The 24738-nt window shown below is 42.7% G+C and overlaps 1 protein-coding gene across 1 annotated transcript in view; it reads left to right on the forward strand.

Moving 5' to 3' along the window:
* Positions 1 to 3030: 3030 nt before the first annotated feature.
* cecr2 (CECR2 histone acetyl-lysine reader) overlaps positions 3031 to 24738 on the forward strand; it is a 33013-nt gene continuing 11305 nt past the window's right edge. The window contains exons 1-7 of the mRNA XM_080876648.1: positions 3031 to 3303; positions 17857 to 17951; positions 19937 to 20120; positions 20668 to 20795; positions 20985 to 21068; positions 21458 to 21525; positions 21630 to 21790. Of these exons, the coding sequence (XP_080732774.1) occupies positions 3184 to 3303; positions 17857 to 17951; positions 19937 to 20120; positions 20668 to 20795; positions 20985 to 21068; positions 21458 to 21525; positions 21630 to 21790 (840 nt within the window). The 5' untranslated portion in view covers positions 3031 to 3183. The remainder of the gene's footprint in view (positions 3304 to 17856; positions 17952 to 19936; positions 20121 to 20667; positions 20796 to 20984; positions 21069 to 21457; positions 21526 to 21629; positions 21791 to 24738) is intronic.

The raw sequence follows: 24738 nt of genomic DNA on the forward strand, positions 1-24738 counted from the left end.
GGGGAAGCAAATCAAAACAATATGTGCAACAGTACGTGATCCTTTATAGATATTGTATGTCTTAACACCCATAGTTCACCCGTGAAAGGGGTTTTGCTTATTTTACCTACATTGAAAGCTTCTATGGATTGTTAAGTTAACCAGCTTACTTCTGACTGGAAGTCTAATCAACCACGGAAACTGAAACAACCTGAGCAGTTATGGACTAATATTATAATGTATGTATTTTGTATTGCTGTCCCTCGTTCTCCCTGCTTGTAGACATATGTGCATGTGTGGGTGTGGCCCTGGCAGGTGATTAGCCACACCTGAAGACCTTGACACACCTGTAGCTGATCAGGCCTGTCGGAGGAGCTACTTGAGAGTGTGGTGGAGCTCTCTCTGATGCTGGATCATTGCGTGGCTTCACGTTAGTCTCTCGACCAGTTCTTAGTTTGAGTCTCCTGCATTATTGTGTGTTTGACAGCTGCCTCTCTCTTATGTCCCAGGAGTAGCGAGAGGCGAGAGGGCAGCGAGCATGGGGCGCTCATCACGGAGACAGGAGGACTAACACTGGGAAGAGGACACGTCATGGGAGTCGGGAGAGCACGGGATTTATTGTCATGTTTTTCCATCACTGTAAATAAATGCACTGTTTATACACAGAGCACCGCGCCTGGGTCCTCATTCCCCATATCCCCACGGTCTGGTTGGCAAACCGTGACACCACCTGTGTGAATGTGCAGTGCTTCCACTTTGTAGGTAGAGGCACTAGAATTTTCCCCTTTATATGCATACAAGGCATGGAAATATTTGCTGCAAAGGGTGAGTAAATATGGTTACTTACATCTCAGTATTGATGTTCTTCCTTGCCTCCCCCCAGCAACAAAGCAAACAGAAAAAGTAGGAATCACTATGTTTCATGTGGTTTTTATAGCCTTTTGATTCCAATCTCCAATCTCACTGGAGATTGGAACTACAGCACCATCAGTGTACATCGATCAGACACACTGAGAACAGGTGAAGTGAATAAATGTGCTCAACTCTTCTTAAAATCCAACCCTTTGCTGGGAGATTTTGAGCCCTGACACTGCCTAAACATTGTCTTAGACTCATCAATTTCTTCAGAGTACTGCTGTCTCATACCACTTTATTACCCCAAAGAGCTAAAAAGATCCAGCCTATATCAGCTTATTTATTTCCCTGAGGGTTATCGAAAGACTAGTCTTTAGTCTTCAATGAAACTCTGCCCTCTTTATTGAGGGATGTGCAGCAGTTGTAACAAAATTGTGCCTTAACAGCTATGTAGCCCCATTAACAATATAATCTTATGTTTGTGAATTGGATGGTTAGTTGGTTTCACTTCACAGCACAATATATTGCACTGTCATGACAAGTGACTGTTCTGTTCTTTTAACCATGGCCTGTTAAAACTCCATGTTACTCAGTTTGTGTGTGGTGTTGGTATCTCCAAAAGTTGATTCTGTTCATCTGGACGTAGCGTGTTGTGGGAGAAACGTTTCGTCACTCATCCAGGTGATGTCTTCAGTCTCAGCTGACTGCAGGTTTCAATCTTATAAACAGTAAATTTGCATAATGACTGAAACCAGCCCACTGAGGAACAAAGGGCTGGGAGATCAGTTCCTTAATCATAATTGTGCAAATTCTCATGACCATTGATCAACAACCATTGATCCAATCCCACTGATCAATGGCCATGAGTACCATTCACAGAGAGTTGGGGAATGGCTGCAATCACAGCATTGTAAGATGGTGACAGATGTACCCTTAGGCCCCCTCCTCGATTCAAACGTTTCTCCCACAAAACGCTACGTCCAGATGAACAGAATCAACTTTTGGAGATTTACTTTACTACAATGCTTCTTTAGGTAATATGTTAGCATGAAAAACTTTTGTAAACTTCAGTCAATGTCAGTTGTTCATTGCAAAGACTGGCACCACACTGATTGTCTTTAGAAAAAGAAGATGGGCTTGAACTTAAACTGGTAGGCTGGTGGGGAGATATTTAGGTAAGGATATTTAAATTACTGTCCACTGCCACCGTTTATGGAAAATGCTTGCTATTGCATTTAATTAGTGCACGCATTATAGAATAGAAAGTGCGATGTATTATGTGCCATACATTTACGTTCATGTAAAGTCTGTATATATTTGGTCTGAAGCACCACCTTCAGACCAAAGTGTGGGCCTGCACACGGGACCACTATGTTAAATCTCGCAGTTTAGTGTACGGTAATGCCTGAAAATTTATGCTGGTTTCCTACGCATGCTTTATGCATCAAATGAAAACGTTTGTTATACTACGTTAAAATTATACATCTTGTATTTTATTGTCTTGCAGAGATAAAAGTAAAACACACACAAATAAACACTAGACATCAGAATAAAATGAACTTGCTCTGAGTGCGCTCAGCGCCTCCGCTGTGCCATAGCATGCACTTCTCTAATATTACGATAGAGGGAGTCCTTGTGTAGTAACCTTCCCTTAAAGTGTTTACAAAATCTCGATGTACCTGAAACTTGCGCTTGAGTAATAAACTGAACGACAGTTTCGGACTGCTGTAAGTGAAAGGGGTGTTCGTTTCACAATGGGGGGAAAAAAGCTTTCACAGTCAGGAATTTTTACCTAAAGTAATATCGACGGACTCAATTAAAACCTACAGCAAGACCTTACATAAACGAACTTAAGCTGTAGGGCCATACCTGGTTTTAATGTTTTAGTTTTCAGTTATTCACCATTTACAATGGTTCCCTTTAAACGGCGAGGCCATTATCAATCGGTTGGGGACTATTTACTGTGGGAGATTACTATTAAACCGAACAGTCAAACACAATTGAAAAGAGGTTTAACAGTTACAGGCTATTATCAAAAGAGGCAAAGAGGCAAATATGCTCGCCACTGTAGCTACTATTTATGTTCACAGAAAGTTTAACATATCGACCTAAGTAGTCGGACACCCCTATTCGTCTTGCAGTGGTATCGCCCTTCCCATCTGTTCAGCTCCGGTGAGACTCTGATTGAAACAGATTGTAGCGCTCTCCGGGTCGCAATGGCAACTGTCCCAACAGGACGGCGACACCAACTTTTTTCATGTTTTTAATGTTACGGAGGCACTATACGTCGCGGAAGAATCTACTTTCTAATGTGAGAAATAAACGTTACAGAATTTCTTCAGCCCGAAAATGTCCCAGGGATGTACCGTTTCTGTGGAAGAGATCCAGTCTTGGTGGGAAGTCCCCGCCATAGCCCACTTCTGCTCGCTGTTCAGGACAGCATTCAACCTTCCAGACTTTGAAATAGAGGTAAACAAGAATTGTGATTGCTGGTAGTATCACCAATGGGTTTCATTGCGGAAATGAGAAGTTGTTTGTGTCAGCTTTTTTGCGTACGTGCTGGTGCGAGCGCACTTTGTGTAACTTAGTATTTGGGTAACCAGCTTAGCATGTTCTCTGAACTTCTCACACTGAGGCAATCCTGTTAAAGGAGCGAGCTCGTTAGCAGAGCTCAAGCTAGCTGTATTCGCTTTGCCCGTTGATGTTGTTCTCCAAAGTTAAACTTTAAGCGGAATATAGCATTGACGACACGGCTTGTGGTCCAGTATTTACAGTGACTTGTACGTGTTTGTCTATATCCAAGGATGCTCAGATGTTCGATAAACTTTACATAGACGTCCTCTTGAACCATGTGCCTCTCGTTTGTTTTTATTTGGCCCGAGGCCCGTGTTTATGTTGCAGAGCAACCGTGCCCCAGGTCATTTAAATTAAATTAAAGGTACTAAGGAACGGTCGGGAAGATTAGGAAATATAGTTAGAAAAGTGGTCAAGGATACGTGACGGGAATATTTCAGCCCATTAGATTTATGTTGGTTTTACTTGTGTGAATATTTTATTTTATTGTGAGTGAAAGAGCTAAGTAACTGTACGGCGCCGCTGTGTTTTGGTTTCCCTTTTCTGTCAGATAAAGTTAAGTTCATGGCGTGAGGTTTGAGTTTATTGTCTTGGAGGCCATCTGGCTTGTGTAGCCAGGGGACGCAGATGCTGTTCAGTCATTGTTTGCTCGCCCAAGTCCTGTTTTGTTGCAAGAAGCGAGGGGTTTAACGATTTTCTAAGGTTATTAATTGTCTAGGGCAAGTTAGTAGGTGGACTATTTACTCCACTAACTCTTCTGTCGCAGAATAAACTATTTATTACACTGTGATTACATAATTCAACTTCATCACTCGATTTGGCCTCCCACCCCCCTTTTCCCTTGAAATGTGTTCAGAGTCGATAGGAAAGCGTAGTTCACGACGCCTAACATGTGCAACATTTACGACAGAGATCACGGAGATTGTTTAATTAGTCGAGCAGTAATTGCACTTTAAAGAAACCGGCGAGGTCAACATCGCGCATCAACAGTCTCCATCACTCAGTCATCCCCACCCCCTTCGGGAGAATCACGTAGACATCGTCTTTGTTGTTGAACGAAGTGGCAGCCAGATGGGGGACTAGCATTGCGCCTAGTTTACATGAAAGTTGATCTCCTTAAAGGCCCGATGGGCTTGATTTCAAAGTAATGTTTCAATGATGTATTCCTGTTTAAAAGGATAACTTAAGCAGATCACGTGTTTGGCTCCATTACTCAGCCGGATTTCGGGGAAATATTGAGATTGATGTAGTAGTCTTACACTTTGACATCTTAATTGGGCACAGAAGTGTCCAAGGTCACAACTCTTTTGGTTCTCGTTATAATGATCCACTGGGGAATTTACAATAAGAGCTAAGTAGTTAAGCTTATAACTTTTATTGAAAGCTAGTGGAAAGTACGTGTCTTTCAAGGGGAAATGAGCAACATTAGCAACAGTGGTAATACCCCCCTCCCACCAAAACTTCAAAAGAAACCGTTTTAGGTGGGGAAAATGCAAGTAGAGCCCACATTGTCAAATGTTGTCAAAATCCCTCTGGTGGCAGGCTTTCCCACTTTGCAGCCATCTTGAAATGCATCTACCTAGGCACTGATTTGTGCAGTTATTTTGAAATATTGTGGGAATTACCTTATATTTCACTGATCCGTAGGAGATGATTCCATATATAGAATCACCTGTCAAAATATTTTTTTAACATTTGCTGACTTTGTGCCCAAAACAAGATATACAAAAGACTTTTTTTCCTTGAAGTGAATATTTTTTTTTTCTTTTCTGTAGTTTATTTGTGAGTTAAATGAAGCAGGCGGCGTATGTCTTGTGATCTGGCTGCTTGTGTTTTATTGGGGCTTTCATTACATTCATATTCAAAATAATGTGTAAATCACGTCCATTCAAAAAATTTGCCAGGTAAATTTATGCTCTTCATTTAAATCTTTATTGCTGCAAATGCTCTGGTTGGGTTAGGTGATGTTTAGTATTTGCACGTACTGAAATGAAAGGGTTTCTTGTGCTGTTATAGTAGCTGACCAAGATGGTGAGCTTTCAAAATAATTTTACAATATCTCGAATATTCGGTGCACTTCAGACGCTTGCAACTTGTCTTTTTGGTAAAAAAAAAAAAATACACCGCCTCTTATCTTTGCAACAAGTGTTCAGTCTTTGGAGCTTTGCTCTTACCTCTGTGTACACCTTGCTGTGTGCACAGAGGTAAGAGCATGTGAACGGCCAGGCCCCAGAGTTAATAAGTTGTAAAAATTAAGCAGTTCAGACCACAACATTCAAATAATCTTTTACAGTGCAGATACCAACTGGAAGACTCCTTGCAAATCCCTGCACTTTGGATATTATGATAATGAGCAATCAGCTGACACGGCCCTCTGTCAGGCTGATTTATGCTGTTTTGTTACTGTGGGTTTGCAAATATCCTCCCTGGCTTTGAGTCTGGACATTTGGATCCAGCATGTTTACTTTCTGAGGACTTTGCAATGTAGAAAGAAGAAACTGTTTGGCTGATGTGTTTGTTTTGCTTTAATGCCACATAGCAGCAACAAGACAAGCTGGCCCGGGCACTCCCATGAAGGCAGCAGTTTAGGCTTACTGTCATTTACCTTTGCTTTTTCTTGTTTGTTTTAAACTTGTATAGTCAACGTTAGTAAAAAATCAACGAGGCATTTTGCGCCACATTTAATGATCAGGATAATTTTGGCCTCAGATTAATTCCTTTGACTTGAGGTTCATTTTCTTTTGTCTTCCAAGAGGTGCTTCATAAGGGGAGGTGACTGAAAACGGTTTATTGGCTAACATCAGTTAGCTTGTGCAGGTTGAATTAAGGGGGGAATAGGGGGCAGGGTAGGGTCCAGAAGTGGCTGTTAGTGGTCATGACGGAGTGGGGCCCACTGAGTGATTTAACGTTGGCATTCCTTCTGTCTTCTCTTGTGGAGATGGCATGTTTAATTGGCTCTTATTGACCAATGTCCATTTTTGCCATCCTCTAGAGAGCAGTGGTCAGTGTTGATGCTGCAGAGGACCTCAAGCAGCTCTGAAAACAGCTTGAAAAAACATGCATTTTACAGTGGCGTTCCATACAAATCACAGATGAATCTGAGAATTCCCAGCAAAAATGTGGGTGTCTGTGGCACATTGTCGGCCTTACCCTGATTTTCTGCCAGATTAGAGCTGAGTTGGTTTGCGAATATGAAAGGCATCGCAGAAAGTTAAGGAATGAGAATTAAAATGAGAATTAGGGGCAGGGATAGCTCAGTAGGTAAAGTGGTCGCCCCATGATCGGAAGGTCGGCGGTTCGAATCCACTTAACGGCTACCCTGAGGTACCCCTGAGCAAGGTACCGTCCCTACACACTGCTCCCCGGGCGCCTGCTTAGTGGGCTGCCCACTGCTTCACTGAGTGAATGGGTCAAATGCAGAGAAAAACAAGTAATTTCCCCATGGGGATCAATAAAGTATCCATTATTATTATTATTATTATTATTATTAAAAACACGAGTTCACTTTGTTACTCACATCTCATCCGAAGTCACTTTGAGTATGGCAAACAGCGTGTGAATATAACATCAAAAAGAGTGGATTTCCAACTCTATCCACTGTGGTGATCAGACAGGCCACAGATCCCGCCGCCTCCTTAAACACCTGTTTCCTTTTCTCATAATGGATACTTTTGCTAAGGCTGCCACATGTGAGACCACAGTGTTTAAAGCAATATGAGACTACCACCAAAATGGATATTGACAAACTGTGATCCAGTTCGCTGCTGTTGTACTGTTGTGGCAGCTCTATTCTTTCTATGGTGCTGGTCAGTGATAATGGAGCACTCCCAGTCTCCTTGGCTAGCCTTACAGAACGGCCCCTTGCACATTGTTCCAGCACTGATACACTTCACTGTCGCTGGTTTCCACTTTCCTCGAGACTACAGGCAGCAAACCGGGAAAGCAGTGCATGTGTGTGGATGAGAGATTGAGAGGAGTCTTAGAGGTGAGGAAGCAACTTGTGTTTTAGTATGAGTAGCCGTCCTCTTTTCATGCCTTTTTGTGTTGCGGCTTGTGAAAGGTTCCTTGGCTGTTTATCTGGTAAATGATTCCTGAAATCCCACAGTGTAGTCTTCTGTTGCTTAGCCCTCAATGATGTGCCCTTCGTGCCAAGGACCTCTGTCCCTGGCTTCATGTAAGTCGGTGCTCTGCTGGCAGCCTGTTTGGCACATCATCATGCATTTGTTCCATGTGTCTTCATTAGCTGCCTGTCATCTTCTAACTGAGATGTAGATTTAGAGATGTTGTATTTCATCGTAGTTAATAGCTGGTGTGAAAACAACTTAAACGAGAGTCTTTCATGTACTTTTTCTTTGAGTAATAAGAGGAAAACGAGATTGCCCAGGAGTGGGTTGACAAATCTAACAATAAGTCTTGATGTTTTTAGGCAGTTTCAATATCCCACACTATGATAAGAGCTCCTCTGCAATCCCTTTTCATCTCAAACAACAAAAACACGTCTAGTTAGGGTAGCCAATCTCTTTTGCTGCACGTCTGTACACTACAGATCCTATTTGACATGGTTAAAAATGAGCAGTATGGGCAGCGAGTGCAGCTTTTTAGTAGCGTGGATCACTCGGTGGTAGTGTTGTTTTGCTTTTCAGTAAAAATTGTACTGTCACTTCAGAAATTTGCAAAACTCAAATATTTCATCGCTACTGTGGTGAAAAAGCTGTTAAGCTTTTCTGCTCATCTCAAATTATCACTTGAAATGGTTGTGCAGCTGTTGGTTTATTGTAAGATCAAAAACAATAGTCCCTGTGCGCTAACAGCATCTGAGGCACTGAATATTACTTTTGTCTTTAGGGGCAATATTTCCAAACAATAGTAAAATCCTCACTGGGGATTTATGCTTCAGCTACTGCGTAGTTATATCACAACTGCATCCCACTTGAAACCCTACATTGTACCCTGACGTGCACCTCCCTTGAAATGTAACAATGCATCGCATCAGTGCAGCCTGCAGCTACTGTGATTGGTCCCTTCAGTGTCATTGATTCCTCCTATGCCAATCATTGTATCAATATAAGAAATAATAATCATATATCATCAATTTAAGGACTCAATAATATCAGCAAGATCCTGAAACAGGGCAAAATACACATGGCAGAGAGTGGAACCACTCTCTAATAGTGACTGAAACCAAAATTATTCCCACTTCATAGCCATCTTTGTAACACCTCAAATGCAGTTTGTGTGCCAGCAATATACGAGAGTACCTGCAGTTTCAAACCCGGAATATAAAGACTTCATGTTATACATCTACCACAAATACTCAAAAGTGTCACAGCATTGCAGCTCCATTTCTTGCTAAATCAAGAGTGCTGATTTGTCATTTCAAATAGTATGCTAAATTGCATAACGGATACGGTTAGCCAAAAAGTTCTAACTAACTGTTAGCTTTCATCGGTGGAGCAACACCGTTAACTTATATGCTTCCTGATTCAGCTAATGATTGGTTCTTTCAGGGCAGGGCCAGAACTACAGCTGCCACTGGCATTACACGAGTCACTGTTGATTTCTATTGAGAGTTCTGGAAGTGCTATGTAGCTCCTTTAAGGAGCTACGTAGCTCCTTAAAGTTTTTTTTTTTTTTTCTCTTCTCCTAGTTGACAGCATCAGGGAGGTCATACTAATAAAAGTGCTTTTGAACACTGCCACCTTCTAGGAGGGAAGTGCGTTTTATAATGGCAATATCTGACATTTTGATCTCTGATAAATTTCCCTTTAAATATATGATGTTATGAGCACCTGCTGATGTCATTATCAAACAACATTAGAATACATGCAGGGAAATGACACGTATCTCTGCTGAGTTTGTTTCTTGTGTGTAATTATGTTTAGATTATATTTTGCACAGTTTTTATAATGTTGTGGGCACCTGGCTAAAAAGTAACCGCGACAAGTGCAGCGCTTTGTACGAAGTTAAATATTTGTCCATTCTCAGCAACCATAAAACAAACAAAAAAAACCAAACATCCTCAAGGGCTTGGCTTAGACAGTTGCCACCATGACACGCTGCTCACGTTTTGGACAACAATGGAAAAAGTATTCTTGGTTAGCTCAGTGCAATACAGTCAACGTCCCCCTGAAAAGATTGGATCAACATATTCAGTGTTGAAATGCAAAATGTTTACAGTTTCTCCTGCTGCCCATTGCCCCAATCCTGTTTCGAAACGGTCTCGCTGTCAACATTTCATGGAGTTGGTGACATCTTATATGTCCTAATACACTGACACCCAACTTCAGTCCTAATTTAAAGAACTGAAAAAACCCTCTTTGGCTTGATTTTTATGTAAATCATGAATTATACACATTTTAATATAATTAACTGCCACTTGTCCTCTTACCTCATACGTAACAACCGTTCCTCTGTGTTATTCGTTTTTGGAGGCCCAGTCTGCCTTGCCTGTTACTGTGCACGAACCCCTGGCATCACCATGACTAAACCCCAGATGGTGGTTCTTTCTCTCCCTTCCCCCCCAGAGGGCTCTTCTCTGGGTGCTTGTCGCTGCTGCTGTAGCCTTTCTGAGGGAGGGGGGCTTCTGTTTTTTGTAATAGCCTCCTGTATGACTATAAAAGATTTCGTCCCATTAGATCTGGTAAATAAGTGAGAGCAGGCTGTCTGTGAGCATGCCCTTGTTTCTGTTGTCTAGAAAGCAAATGGATTAACAGGGGGAGTAGGATCAAGGCTTAAGTGTTGCTCCATCATGGCCCAACTTCAGAGTGAGACTCTCTCCTGCTCCCCACTTATCCTGCATTATAACTGCAGATAGCAGCCATTTAGGATAATACCGGCCTGGCCTCTGTTAGAGGTTGTGATGTGAGGGCCAAGTATGGCTGTTGTGAAGATGGCAGGACATTACTAGCAAATGGGATGGGAATCCCTGACGTTTACCTTCAACCTTGGGCTGCTTTACCTCTTTGGTCATTTCCTGGCAGGAGATTGGATCCCTGCACACATTAACAATGATCCATTCTCTTCCCACAGCTATACTGATCAGTCATCCCTGGCATCCCATTGCCTTTCTTTGCTACTGTCCCACCCACGGAAACATCCCAGCTCAACCTTGCTTATTGCCTTGCAGACGCCAGCCTCTAATAACTTCCTTTCTAGATCGTAACCCCTTAAAGAGTTTCCACACTCCGCAACTGCTGCTGTGACATCAAGAACCTTTTTGCATGTCTTTTTAAGGCCCTCTCTTCCATGCAGTGTGTGTGTGGGTGGGTGGGGGGGCTTTGTAATAGTCTGCTGCCCCTCCCCCAGTTGTGATTGACAAGTGAGAGCAGCAGTACATGCATCAGATGGTTTCACATGGGGACTATGTGCACAGAGGGGGAGGTAGAAGGGCACATATACTGTTTTTTCCTCACAGTTCCATTGTTGCAGCACCCCATGGTTCCCTCCCTCTGTCTCTAGTCAGGACAGCATCCCTTCAGTTTGCATTTTCACTCAGCGTCTTTGCAGCCGGTTGTGAAGCAGACATCAGAAGTGTCGAAGAAACAACATGATAAGAAGTTCTCATCCAGTGAGATGGTGTTACTCAAGTCAGCAGATAAGGAGACGACCTAGAGGCAGTTTTTACAGACAGCGTGGCTTTCATCAGGTGTGAGAGTGTGTTTGTGTGAGAAAATGGCACAATGACATCCTGGAGTCAGCTACCGTAGTAGAAAAACCATGCAGGCAGTTTTGAGAATGTTTGTGTCAACAGATTTTAGCAATGCAGTAATGTTGACAATTGTTTAAGAGGTGGCTAGGAAACATGAAACTAGTATTGGTATGAGAGTTAAAGGATCCCTGGTACCTGGACAGATGTCGCAGGATCACTAGTGTATCAAGCTGCAAAACAAATCCAGAACACATCCTACGTATCTACATAATATTGCTTCAATAGTTGGAGTGGAAGTATTTTAGAGCTGTGCTGGCACAAAGAAGAGGGGTGTTTATCAGGGTAGGGTTAGATTTTACTTGAATAACCGGTCCAGCGAGTTACCGGTGGATGTTTCATTTTGTAACAGCAAAAGCGTGGCCTGGTTCAGCGTGTTTACTGGAAGGCCCGCTGTTCTCCCCCAGCAATTCTGATGCCTCGACAGAGCATTCAAATGAATTAGGGGGGTGGGTTCCTTCACACAGGGGCTAATGTCGGTTTGAACACGGCCCTAGGAGCTTTTGCGTCGCTGTTTGTGAAAGTCGGGACCTTGGCATAACTGTAAGAGCTATAAGACCCTGTGCTGTGTCGCATCTTATCCTGTGAAATGTTCCATTTAAAGGCAGTGCTACACTCAGCAGCCATCCCACCTTAAAACATGCCCAGATTATAGTTTGAAAGATGTACATCTCCTTAAGTAAAATGAATTGATCCAAAGTTGATCTTTAATTCACATAATTGACATTTATGTGAATTAGCAGCGCATATTTCACATAATCTTTTTAGGCTCCCTACACATGTGAGATTTTTATTTTTTGTGTGTGTGTTTGAACCATCTGTTTTCTCTGTGCGTGTGTGTGTGTGTATGATTCTACTGGGATGTCAGCTGAAGCAGGAAGCTCAGTTTTATATGAGAAAGTTGATGCTATGTGTCCTTAAAGCTGGCAGTGAACACACAAAACGCTCGCTGTACTGGGTGGCCTCCCCTTCTCCTGTGCTTAATGATCCTCTCCCACATACTCGGAGAGGTAGTTCGTGTAAAAGGTTTCCGTCTGTCTGAGAGAGCTCAACTGAGGAAAGATCTGTGCAATGCCCATCCCTCTCCTCCCTTCCCGCGGTCTCCTACTCTGTAGCCAAGCCACCTGTCCCACCTGGCCATGACACTGATACTAAAATAAAACTTAGCAGAATGTTTAAACTGACCCAGAAGCTGCGAGTGTATCATGTTTGTTTTTGTCTCTATTCTAAGAGTGGTTTAATTTGCATGGAACTATTATTATTTTTTATTTTATTTTTTTTGGTGGGTTTTTTGTTCATTTTGTTTGTTTTCCTTGTCACATATGTCCATGAAGAGATCTAATTCTTGTAGGAATGCCTTGTGTGAATCTTGAGTGTAAAGTGCATTACTTTTTCACTATTTTAAATTTATTATATACATATATATTTTTAGAAGTTCTTGTTTTGATGAATCAGTCAAATGTATTTGGCACCAACAAAAAGTTGTTGATGCTTTCCTCTGATCAGATGAACCGTACATCCTGAGGATGTGAGGGCGTTTTCCTGTGGTGTTACGGCTATGTGTTCATGTTTGTCATGTGGCAGGAGGTGGTTACGTGCGGGGGTGGAGGGTGTTGTCAGATGATGGCTCCTGGAGGAGCCATGTGTAAGCTGAAAGTGGGAGGGGGGTGGTGGAGGAAGAAATGAAGAAAGAAGTATAGGAGAGGAAGAGAGGAGCCTTTACACAACAAACAGACATCCCTTCCCCCTCCAGCTAGCCATGCACACGTCCTCCAACTGTTGGTGATATAGACCCCGGAGGAGCTGTTAACGGCAGTGGCATGGAAAGTGTCTGCTGTGAGGGTAGCCGGAGAGGCCAACCTCCAGATATTAAAGGCTTTGAGGATCTGCTTTAACCTTGGAGCCGCTGATACAAAATGCCACTTATCTAAACCCCTTCTTTTTCACTCTACAGGTGGTACTGGCCAGAGACACACATGCACACATTTTATCTCAGGTTTTCTCTCTGTGCAGATATGGATTGGGGCACATGATGGGTCCGTTAGCATCCACTGACAAAAGCACATTTCACTTCTATGTGGATATGCAGCGTTTCTGCTTTGCATTGAAATCTGTTGGCTGCTTTTAGCCTTGATAGTGTTTCTTTCAGAAAGTCAGGTCTTCTCCTCCTTTCAGTTGATTCATGTCTCATAACATTTACCACTTTGATTCTCATATCAAAGAGTCAGACTGTGTTTTGTCCCAGTGGTATCATTGTAACCCTTATAACAGCAGATGTGCCCGCACATAATGCAGGTTTATTGAATACACAGTCAGTCCATGATGGACCCGCTCTTATGAGACAGCTGTGACTGGATAGAACGTGTCTGCCTCCTTTAGTACTAAATACAGCTGGGAGAGTTATCAGTCTACGTCTCAGTAAACTGTTAACACACACGTGTTTTGGATCAATACTAGCTGGAGAGATGGGGTAAGATTTAACTTCTAACATGAAAATTATGCTTCTGCGTCAGAGCTACGTTGTAACTTGCACCACAACCAGAATCCCATTTTAATCCTATGCTACAACCTTCTACGTAGCACGATGTGCACCTCCCGAGATGTTGGGGCGACTCATACCACCACGACTTGAGTGGAAGATTGAGGTGTAAGCATAGGAGTTTTTCAGTTACTACATAAGTTATTTCCTGCAGAAGTCTTAATCGAGCTTAAATCAAGCGTTGTCCTGGTTTGTCCATATGTCTCCTTATCTTTTGTGTTTTGCAAATTTAGTGTTTATTTTCACCGTCTCTAGGAGGCATTTGTATAAAGTTCTTTGTCAAAATCCAGCCCTGATACAGATGCGTGGTTACCAAACCAGGCCTGTGGTCTATGTTTAGACAAAGTTTGAAGGAGGAGGAAATTAAGAAATGACTGAAACTTGTTGACTCAGGCAGATACAGTCGGATATAGTCAGACACAGCACATTATTGTCATGGTTTCTTCTTGAATAAGGAGTTGCCTGTATAAATCATATTGTTAAAGACATTGCAAGTAATAGTAGGTTTTATCAATGAAGTGACTGTAAATTCTGGGGTGTTTTGGCAGTTAAATAGGTATAGCTTTAATAATCTTTCCCCTGAGATGTCTATATTGCCACTTCTTACTTGGCCGTAAGCATAAAAAAAGATACCTTTTTACCGTTATCTGCATGAGGTGGACAAAGACTCTGAAAGTGCTTATCACAGATGACTGGACATTTGTAAATAGTTAGATACTTGGAGCCAAAACATACAATCATTAATCTATTTTTATAGTCAGTCTCATTAAAATGCAGTAATTTAGCTTGGTGTAAATGATGGAATAATACATTTAGAAGTTTCAATAGCAAAATTGAATTTCTTTTTTACAGAAGAAGAATAAACAATCATTTGTTTGTATCTGTAAGCTTTGCTGGTGTTCTGACTTTAGTCATGGCAGGCATGCTGTGAGTAGTAACTGGAACCTTTTTAGACACAATAATTTGTACATGTTTATAAAAATGAGATTCAGAAGTAATAGTGTCAACTGGGCTGAATAACAGAACTGAGAATGTAGGCATTTTATTCTGCAAATGTTAATGAAGACTCGTTAGGTGTGATTGGGCCTTTTGAAAAGAACAAGTGGTTAGCCACATTGTCACCATGGGTGTTACTTTTCGCACTTGTCTGCTGCTCTGAATAGACAAAGCAGTGACCCAAACAGTTTAAGTTGTTTCAGTGGATGTGGCCGGTCCATCTCACTGATGATGTAGTGCGGAGAATACCTGCCAAATGAGTTCTACTTTGCTATTCTGCCCTCAGCTCCAGTGAAGCCAACAACTGGTTTGGGTGTGGATAATGTGCGGAGGGAGAGGACAGATAAGGAAGATGGAGAAAGGAAAATGCGGGGTGGAGAGTGGAGCAAGGGTGTTGTCAGGGGAATAATAGAATGCCTCAGAGGCCCTGTAGACACTGGGCAGCAGGGCAGGGGGAGGAAAATGGTGTGAAAGAGAGGAATAAGAGGTTAAGCCAGTGAGAGGAGCAGAGAGAGAAACAGCAGGGGCGTCTGGTGAAAGAAGTGGCAAATACCTTCAGGGCGAATTGCTGATTGCAAGCCAGGCCTACAGAGGGAGTGAAGTGATGACACACACCTTTTGACTAAACCTTGACTCACCCTCCAATCTTTGTCCCAGTATCTGAAATGAATAGCCGGTTTTTCACAGCAGTATCTTGCCAATAAATCTGACAGCTCACCTTGATTTATGCAAATTATAGCCAAATTATATCTTATCAATTATTCAGCTTTTTTATCGTTCGGCCCCATTGATCATTAATGTTAGGCAGTCAAAGTACACGTTTGAATGAATTGTCATTGGTGTGTTTTTTTTCCTGTTATCTACAGTGTCAGTGCAGTGAGTTTGGGTGCTGCGTTGCGTGTGTGCATGTGCTTATCGAGGCAAAAGGTTCCCACAGGACGCTTCCAGCTGCAGCGGTGTCCCTTGCAGTCCTTTATCGTGCTAACTGTTTGTTAGCAACAGGCCACAGAGGGATTGGTCAATGGATGGGTGAGAGAAGAAAGAGCAAATAGACCCCAGTAATTTCCCCTCCCTTTGCCATCTGACAGACTGTGTGGCACTTCAAAGTTAGGGAAGAGTTGTTCATCCAGTGGGCTGCAGCGAGCCCTCCACTTGCTGTTCTGTACTCAACTCTGAACTCTTTCCCCAGCCTTGGCCCCGGCTTTTTTCAAAGTGTGATCAAAGTGCAGTTTGTCTCTGATGGATGTGCTCACTTTGGCCCAGAGGCTGCCTGACAGGGGACCTGGAAGTGGAAGAGCATGACACAGGATCTCACTGCGTCCTATGCACATGCGCTTACAGACAAACGCCCACGTGTGTCTTTGTATCCAGAGTTAGCTCGCGCTGCGAAAGAGCTCTTCTGCATATGTGACCACCCCATGACGAGTGAGCTAGCCTGAGCACATGTTAAGAACTTTAAGGAGTCTCTATTGTTAAACCTCGGTCTACCTGATCTATACTTGATATACAGTACACAGTACTGCCGTTTAGGAAGGTATTCCAACCTGATTTTCATAACTCGAAGCAAAGTGGCAAAATAATGTCCTTAAATGCAGTCTTGCTTACATTACTGTGAGTTTGTCTATCACTGTTACTCCTGGTCTTGTAGCATGTGCTGCACAACCAGGAGATTTATTAAACTTGTCAAAAATGCTGTAGAAATACAAATGCAATTCTGTAGTATTTAAAACGGTTGGTAATGATCACCCAATTATTGGTATGCACTGGCCTTGACAAGAAATTGTGCCTCGTTTTTAACCACAACAAGGCAAAAGTTGTGGTCGGTAAATCTTACATGTCTGGCTACTTCAGAACTTAAAATAGACTTTGATTTGCTCCTGGCAGTCACACACTCGTAAAGCCTACAGTTTAAGCCGTACACCTAAAATCCATTACAGTCTGACTGTGGTCACTGTGACCATGTCAATCTTCAGGCTTTTAAAATAGCCTCAGTGCGCTTGTAAACATAATGAGCTGTTCTTCTCAATCACGAGACGTGATTCTTATCCGCTCTTATGAAACTCGCCCTCCTGGTTTGCATTTTTTCTTTCGTTTTTCCTTCATGCTCTTTACGTTCCTAACCTCGAGCAGAAACGTTGATCTTATCCTGTTTTTCAACTTCTTTCACAACCTTGTTGTTTTTGGCTCTCTTTTTGTTTTTTCATTGAGCCAACTTGTTGTGTACCGGCTTCTGTCATTTCCACAGCAAAGAGGTGTGTACACTGACCTTTAAGGACCTTAAGTAATTGATGCGTCATTTCTTTTCCCTGGTTAAAGCTGAGAGAACCGATCAGCATTTATAGGACTTTCACAAGTACTACAGGTGCAGAAGTACTTGTGAAAGAGGGGCAAGAGTGACACCAACAACAGAAGTTGTTGGTGTGAAAGCAATGGTTATTAGGGGTGGGAGTGGTTAGCTGCGAGCCGTCTGTATGAGCTTTGAAGAGTTTGCTCTGTATCCTGTGGGAGGGTGCTTTTAAATGAAACGGACACTAGGTTGATGGAACACTGTTCATTTGCATTTCCTTCTCTTCCCTCTGGCTCAACTTCAGAGTCCTTGGGTGTGATCAAGGAGAGCTGTGCATGCTGGGAAGCTGTGTGGTGTCCAGTGTCTTGGTTGATCAGCAGAGGAGAAGGGGCATGTCTGTGTTGTAGCTCTCGGTCTCTGCTGCCTGCTGTCCTTTCTTGGTGCTTTCAGATCTTTGAGATTTTGCTCTGCCGGTTATTGCCGCTTCATAAAACCTAAATGACTATAACACAATGCCAGGCAGGAGAGGGGTCATGACTGAACTTGAACCTCAGCTACAGCCCAACAAGCACCAGCAAACCAAGACGCCTTAATGAGACAGGATGCGAGCTCTAGCTGTTACACCTCCCACCGAAATCTGCCAGCTTACCTTACACTCATCCCAGCAGTTTCTCCATTTTGATCACATACCACTTCCTTTATAGTGGCCAACAGTCTAAACACACAGAAAGCCACCTGTTTATTTCCCAGTCACAATACTTTTGCCTTTTATTTATTTATTTATTTTTTTAGATAGTTTTCATTTGCGAGATGCATTTCTCTGCTTCCATTATTGCGCAAATCGGCATGTTTGCACAGTTATCGCTTGCTAAGTGCTTGTAGTTTCTTCACATGTTGATTGACTGTGTCCTCTGTGTCCAGGAGCTGGAGAAAGCCCTGTCAGAACAGGACTTGGATTTCCTTGGGGATCTCGTTGCCTGTCTGTTGCAGGGATGCTACCAGCGCACTGACATCACGTAAGTAAAGAATAGAAAAAGAACCTGGCATATAGCAAACGCTGCCAGGTCACATCAGGTCTGCTTGTGTAACACCACCTGTAACACATAAGCCGTTTTCAGACGTGGGATGCGTAACACGGCTGGCATCGTGACGTAGGTCACTTTTGGCAAGAAACACGTGTCTGAAGGGGACGACCGAAAAAGTTTTGATTCATGATAGAACCCCGGGGTTGAACCAAAGTTTATTTGGACATAATAAAAATGCAACAAGTTGACTTGTTGCAGATAGAGGTGTGCACATTTCAGAGCTGAGATCGCTGTCCAGTACAGTAAGGAGGTCCCCTTAAATCTTTTCACATTTTAGAAATAAAGCAAAACTTATTACAGTTTTCTAAACAATGAGGGTAAGAACATTAACATTTAATTTTAAGCCCAGTTTTACTCTCCTAATCATGGAGTCTTGAGTGTAGGACCATGTCCAACTTTAGCTACTTTTACATAATTGAACGTGTTAAATGAGGCAGTGTGTAGATGGCTGATGTTTGGCTTTCTTATAGTATGTTTAATATTTTTAGTTACATTTGTTCTGAAAGATAATAAATAGGTGAATATAAGCAGGAACATTCACATTTTCCTGCTGCTTAAAACTGCCCCAAGTGGCGTGGGAAATTTACTTCATAGCTGACTGTAGGTCTAAGTAGTGGTGGAAGTTGGAATTCAAATTTAGAGTTTTTTGTTTTTTTTAATGAAGCAGAGGCACAATGGAAAAGAATTACCATTTTTACTTAAATGTGTCAAGATAAAACTTGTCTTTCCATCTTCTTCAAATTAGTCATAATACCCAGGAAGCTTCATAGGAAGTCTGAGTCACGAGCGCAATAACTCACTGAGGAGTCAGAACTTAGTCACCATAAGGAGCGCTGAAAGTAGTGATAGGTGGTATGGTGACATCATGTTTACTACCGCGGTGATCCGAAAACGGCGTAGCCACAGAAACTTTTCTATAAAGTGGTGGGAGAAAGTGAACGCGAAGCAGAGGCTGTTATTCAAATCCGCAAATGTTTTCTACCTCCCATGGGGCTTCCCCTTCGATACGCCTGTTAATCTAACCCATCGTTATAGAGTAGCATAGTGGTACAGTACAGTGATAAGCACAGAGCAGGAGTGATCCAGTTTTTCCAGCCAGGCAGCCGGTAACAAGAGGACAGCCTGCTTTATTGGACTGGACAGGCTCTGGCATCCTGGGGGTGGCTGCTCAGCCCTGGCCTTTCACAGAGCTGCCCTTTTCATCCGCACGCGTTAAACGCTCTGCCGGAGCGGGGGAAAGAAGGGAGGGAGGATGTCGGAGAAAACGAAGGACAGAAAGGAGGAGAGAGATGGGGTAGTAGTGAGGAGGGGCGAGCCTGCAGCTGTGTGAAAAGTGCACGCTGCTCTTTCAAGATAAGCCATTTTTTTTCTCTCCCTCTTTCTCTGTGCTGTTCCATAGATGCTCACCCTTGCCCCAAGCTCTTGTTCTGTTCATGTGAGCTGGAACTGAACGGTACAGATTAATCGGCTAGACCTGAACCGGAACCAACATTTATTTACCAGTTTTCACTCATAGATACAACACAACTCCCCTTCAAAGAAACTAGTCCTTTTCTTCTTCTTTTTTAAACCAGCCCCACCTCCTCTCTTTTTCCAGCCTGTATGATAGTGTGAACCTTGCCTGTTTCCTAGAAAGCGATGCTAGTTTGTACTGAAGCATGCTGCGTTGGGTTTACAGTGCCAAGATTTGCAACTGAATTGGTTGAATCTAGCCATCCATAGAAATCTCAGTACAAAAGTGAAGCCCTGTGTTGGATTGTTATTTTTGACATGCAGCTAGTGCTTAATTCTGATTTAATAATCTTTCATGATTAAGATGCGTAAAAGGACAAATTTACTCGAGGTGTAGCTAACCCAGTAGAGTGACATCTAAAAATCAATACGGCAGAGATGAGTAAGGCCGCTCTACTGTTTAGCCCCCAGGCATTTAGCAGTTACCTGGACGACATCATCAGCTACCGCTGGGAGCTGGAAGAGGGGAAACCCAACCCACTTCGAGAGGGGCCCTTTGAGAGCTTACCCCCTCGCACTCAGGTGGAACTGCTGCACCGGCTGTGTGACTACCGTCTGGATGCTGCTGATGTCTTTGACCTGCTTAAGGTGACTAAAAGAATACATGTGATCATAATAATGTATTCACAATTTATTAAAGAGTTAAACATTCACTCAGTATTGAGTCAGTAATTGTACATAAAAGGTTCCATGCTCCATTAATGCTGCCGAGTTGTGTACATGTGTACTGTTAAAGTTTGCTTTTTTGACAACATGATGAATGATTTCGTTCACCCAGCTGTTCAGCTTTAAAGCATAGTCAGATATATTTGTCACTGAGCAGCTGCCTCGTTTAACTTTGGCCTAAGAGTGCAAGATCTTAGTTTTGTTGTTCTTTAAAAGTATATTTACTGCCATGAACTAAGGTGGAGTTATCATAATCTGAGGCTTTACCCCTGTACTGTCAATCGGTTTCTAATTTTTAAACTGTAAACTGCTATAATTCATGAACACTCTTAACAAGATATCGAAAGTACTTATTGTCAGCACATGATTCACGCCTCTGTACGATCAAAGAGCTAAAATGACATCACCCTCTGATGACACACTGCATATTATTTAAGAAATGTTATATCCCCACCCCCGCCACCTCCAGGGCCTGGATGCAGACAGCCTGAGGGTGGAACCCCTGGGGCAGGATGGAAATGGAGCCCTCTACTGGTACTTTTACGGCACTCGCATGTACAAAGAAGAGCCAGTGACAAAGAAAGTAGGAAAACACAGGTAATGCTTCTTTTTCTGTCAACCAAGAATGAATCATCTGCACTTAGCTGAATGTTGAAGTGTTCAGTTGAAATAAAATTTTACCACTTGTTTAGAGTCCTCTTAAGGGTTAATTTACTTGTCTTTTATTCCTACCTAAGCTGTACTTTTAACCTTTTAACCTGCTTTTTTTTTTTTTTTTTCCCCCAGTGATGAAACAACAGAACTAACATTACCAGAGAAAAAGAAACGTGGAAGACCACCAAAGAAGAGAAAGCTGGAAGATTCACCAAGGTAAACAAAAACAAGAAAAACTTTGCGGTCAGTACTAACAGGGCGGAGACACAGACGTTTAGATTTGGGCATGTGCTGTGCAGATGAGCTCGTCTGTTTCCCGTGTGAAAACGATACTCGCCCAGGTTTTGATGATCTGGGTCTTCATGTCCTTTGCTCTCAGTCAGTTGTTGACTTGACCTTTATCCTACTGCTGGACCCAAAATGTAATAAATGATTAATGGAGTATTTCTTGAGCACACGCTCTCTAACCATATTCTCACCATGTGTGTAGTGAGGAATTTTAATTAATTCCAAAAAGTAGTTGTGGAGGATCAGCTCTTATACCAGAGTTACTTTTAAGCATGCCATTTTTTTGTAGGGACTTCATGGCTTTATATTTCTTACAGTGAGGTGGAAAGTGATGTGCCAGAGATGAAGATGGAACATGAATTGGAAGATCTTCCCCCAACCACAGGTAAAGAAACTTTGTGCTTTATATCCTGACATTTTTTTCCCTTTGTTTGCATTTTTCCCTAGAATCAGTGGTCCGATGTTGTTTTTCCTTTCTTTCCTGTGCAGGCCGTAAGCGAGGCGCTTGGTCGCTGGTGTGTGATACAGAGGAGCAGTGGCTCAGTCTGGCAGAAAGCATCAAGGACAAAACCTCCCCACAGGATCGCCACCTCTACCGTGTCATTAGCCAAAACTTCCTGCCTGAGATCAGCAACATGATTGAGCACAAGGTCAGACACCAGAGACACCACCATCAGTCTCCATTACACCAGCATACAACGCCTTCTATGCGTCCTCTGTTTTTGATAGGCTGTAGATTCGTTAATATGAAAGCGATTATACACAGACTTTAATTTGTCCTCGTTTGTGTGACAAGTCACAAGCGCCAGGGCGATTTTGATGAAATACCAGCTCATAAACGGCTAAATGAGACATCCCAAATGTGACAGTGATGACATTTGAATATGCAAATTGAATTTTATTGATGTACACTTGACTGCTGTCTTTTCTTTCTTCCTGTTTCCTTAATCTAATCTCGGGTTTTAAGATTACTGATATTCCTTCATCTCAGTTCAGCTGCTTTTATCTTCTGGTTGTCTTACAATAGTTGTTTGTAGGACCTCTCGACTGTGCTACACAATAGGTGGAGTCAAGGAAAGCTGGTCCCTAGTCAGTTTTTTGGGATTGGTCATATGTCTGTTAAGGTATAATTGGTGTTGAGTGCTTTAATGGGAGATGATATGCACACTCTGCTCCAGCATGTCTAAGCCAGCACTGCTTTCTTTACTTTGCAAAGGAATTAATTTGAGTCACTGACGGCTACAGCTAGTCGAGAAAACCTAGGTTCCTGTTTTGATCCCACCTGATTGCATAAAGATCAGTGGATGCTGTCTACTCCAGTGATGTATAACCAGCCGTGGCTGTTGCTATAGGAACGATCCTTTTTCTGCCATCATCAGCATTGAAGTCAAGAATCCTGAAGGCAGGTTAATGTCAGCCGAGAGGTCACTCAGTAATTGCAAATGGTTATGAATGAGTGAATTTGGTTGAGTCGTTCATCAGTCACACCCTCTGCTGTTCTACTTGTGTGCACATTTCTATGGCATTCAAAGTCTGTCTATAGCTTCTCTACATAATATAAGTAGAGCTGGATGAGGGGTTTTTGGCTTGTTGGCGTTTCCTCCGCGCCGCCGCACTCTGGACTTGAAGAGATGGCTCTCTGCCAAACGCGATCACAGTATGGGGTGAAAACGGATTAATTTAAATTTGCTCAAATAACAGATTCAATTAAAGGAATGCACATTCCCATAGTGAGCTTCTTATTTATAATATAGATCACACAGCAGGAGATCACATTAGGATGCTGTGCTTGGTAATTATATTAATTACACTGCCGCTGTGATGGTGTATAGATTCTGTGCTTGATTTGCTGCATAGACCAAATTTATATTAGACAACCAGAAATGAAAGCTTTTCAGAAATGGTGCATGTATACTTTTTCTGTTTGGTAGTCTGTGCTATGAAATGAAAGTTTTGTAAATACTTGTTTGCACTTTGAAATAACAGCAAAGGGGAAAGTGTCTGTGTGATATACAGCTTCTACAAGGCTGCATGTAGTACGTACATGTAGTTTGCAGCCTGCACTGTGATCTGTTTTGCATGGCCATTTTGTAGGATTGTTTGTCTTGCTCTCTCTCAAAGTATGTGTTAGTGCCTGATGTGTGGCTATAAATATCTCTGTGTTCACATGAGTGTCAGTGTGTATATTCTCCCAAATCTTCCACATGTCTCAGTCTGCTGTCATCAGCCATTTCACGGGGCACTGACAGCTGGCAGGAGCTCACCTTGGGGCAGAATGGAGACTCTTGAGTGACAGCTTTGCTGTGCTGCAGGATTCTGTCGACCTCTCTAAGTGGTGACACCAGAGGCACTCGATCATGTGTGTGCGTGTCAGATGATGGACTTGCGGTAATACGGGGAAGAATTGTGGAGCCTGGGGAGATGTCAGTGTTTCCCATTGAGGCGAGACAGAGGCGGCGCGGGGGCTCTCAAGCACACATGTGGACTGCCGCCCTGAACTTTTCTACACATTACCAGGCGGAGGCAAATGTGAGAACCCAATTGTTCAGTGTGATTGGGTGTAAGACGTCTGTAGCCTGCCAGCTCCCTGATACAGAGTCGGTGTGCTTTCTGATTGCGCCCATGTGATAGTTCCACAGCTAATTGTCCCATTGATTCATAGTGACCACGTGGGCTTGCGCTGCTACCTTGCTCACATCAGGTGAATCTTTTCCAGTAAGAGCATGTCTAAAGTGGACCCGTTGATAGGTACGTGTCACGATGGACCGCTTGAGACAACGGCAGACATGATCTTATTTTCATTTTTTATGAAAAGATGGTGTTTGAAAACATTATCTAGTTTTAGAAAGCACGTTAGGTTGTAAACATCTGTCTCCTTTAACAGTATTTTTTCATTTTAATCTTCTCCGCAGTGGGCTCCTTCCTCATTTGTTTGCTTCCCTACCTGCACGCACAGACAGTCTGACTTTGTTTATATAGCGGCAAATGCATATTTAGGACTCTCTACTTGTTATCTAGCAAGGTGTTACCTGTGCCAGGGTGGCAACCCTTAATAGTCCTACATCCTGGATGTACTCTGACATAAGCTGCAGGGGACAGTCCCTGATATAGACAGGATTTCAGAAACCACTTGGCGCTCTGTTGGCTGGTGTTTCCTTCCTTTTCTGTTTGCTCTAACTGGTTCTCTGACACGTCAGCGCTCATTAACCCTCCACGCTCTGTACTGTATATTTTGGATGAAGTTCCCTGCTCAAAAGTTGCCAGATAGGCTATTGTAGAACAGATTGTACACTACCACAAGCTAACAATAATATCACACAGGTTGTGATTTATTTTTTGGTGCAAGTATGTTAATTTTCTTCCCAAGCAGAGATGGAAGAGTAGGGAGCAAAGGTGAGAGAGTCACTTGGGGGATGGGAGAAATAAATCAATGACTTCGCTATAGTCACTGCTGCACTGCAACACCAGAGTGTCTGTCAGTGTGTTGGCTTTAGACAAAATGAATTACACAAACCGTATGTGATGTTTTAAAAGAAAGTTGCATTTGTGGACGAGAAAGCATTACAGACACAACAGTTTCCAGTTCACGAGTCCCTGT

Source organism: Rhamphochromis sp. 'chilingali' (assembly GCF_963969265.1).
Source record: "Rhamphochromis sp. 'chilingali' genome assembly, chromosome: 2".
Classification (NCBI taxonomy): domain Eukaryota; kingdom Metazoa; phylum Chordata; class Actinopteri; order Cichliformes; family Cichlidae; genus Rhamphochromis; species Rhamphochromis sp. 'chilingali'.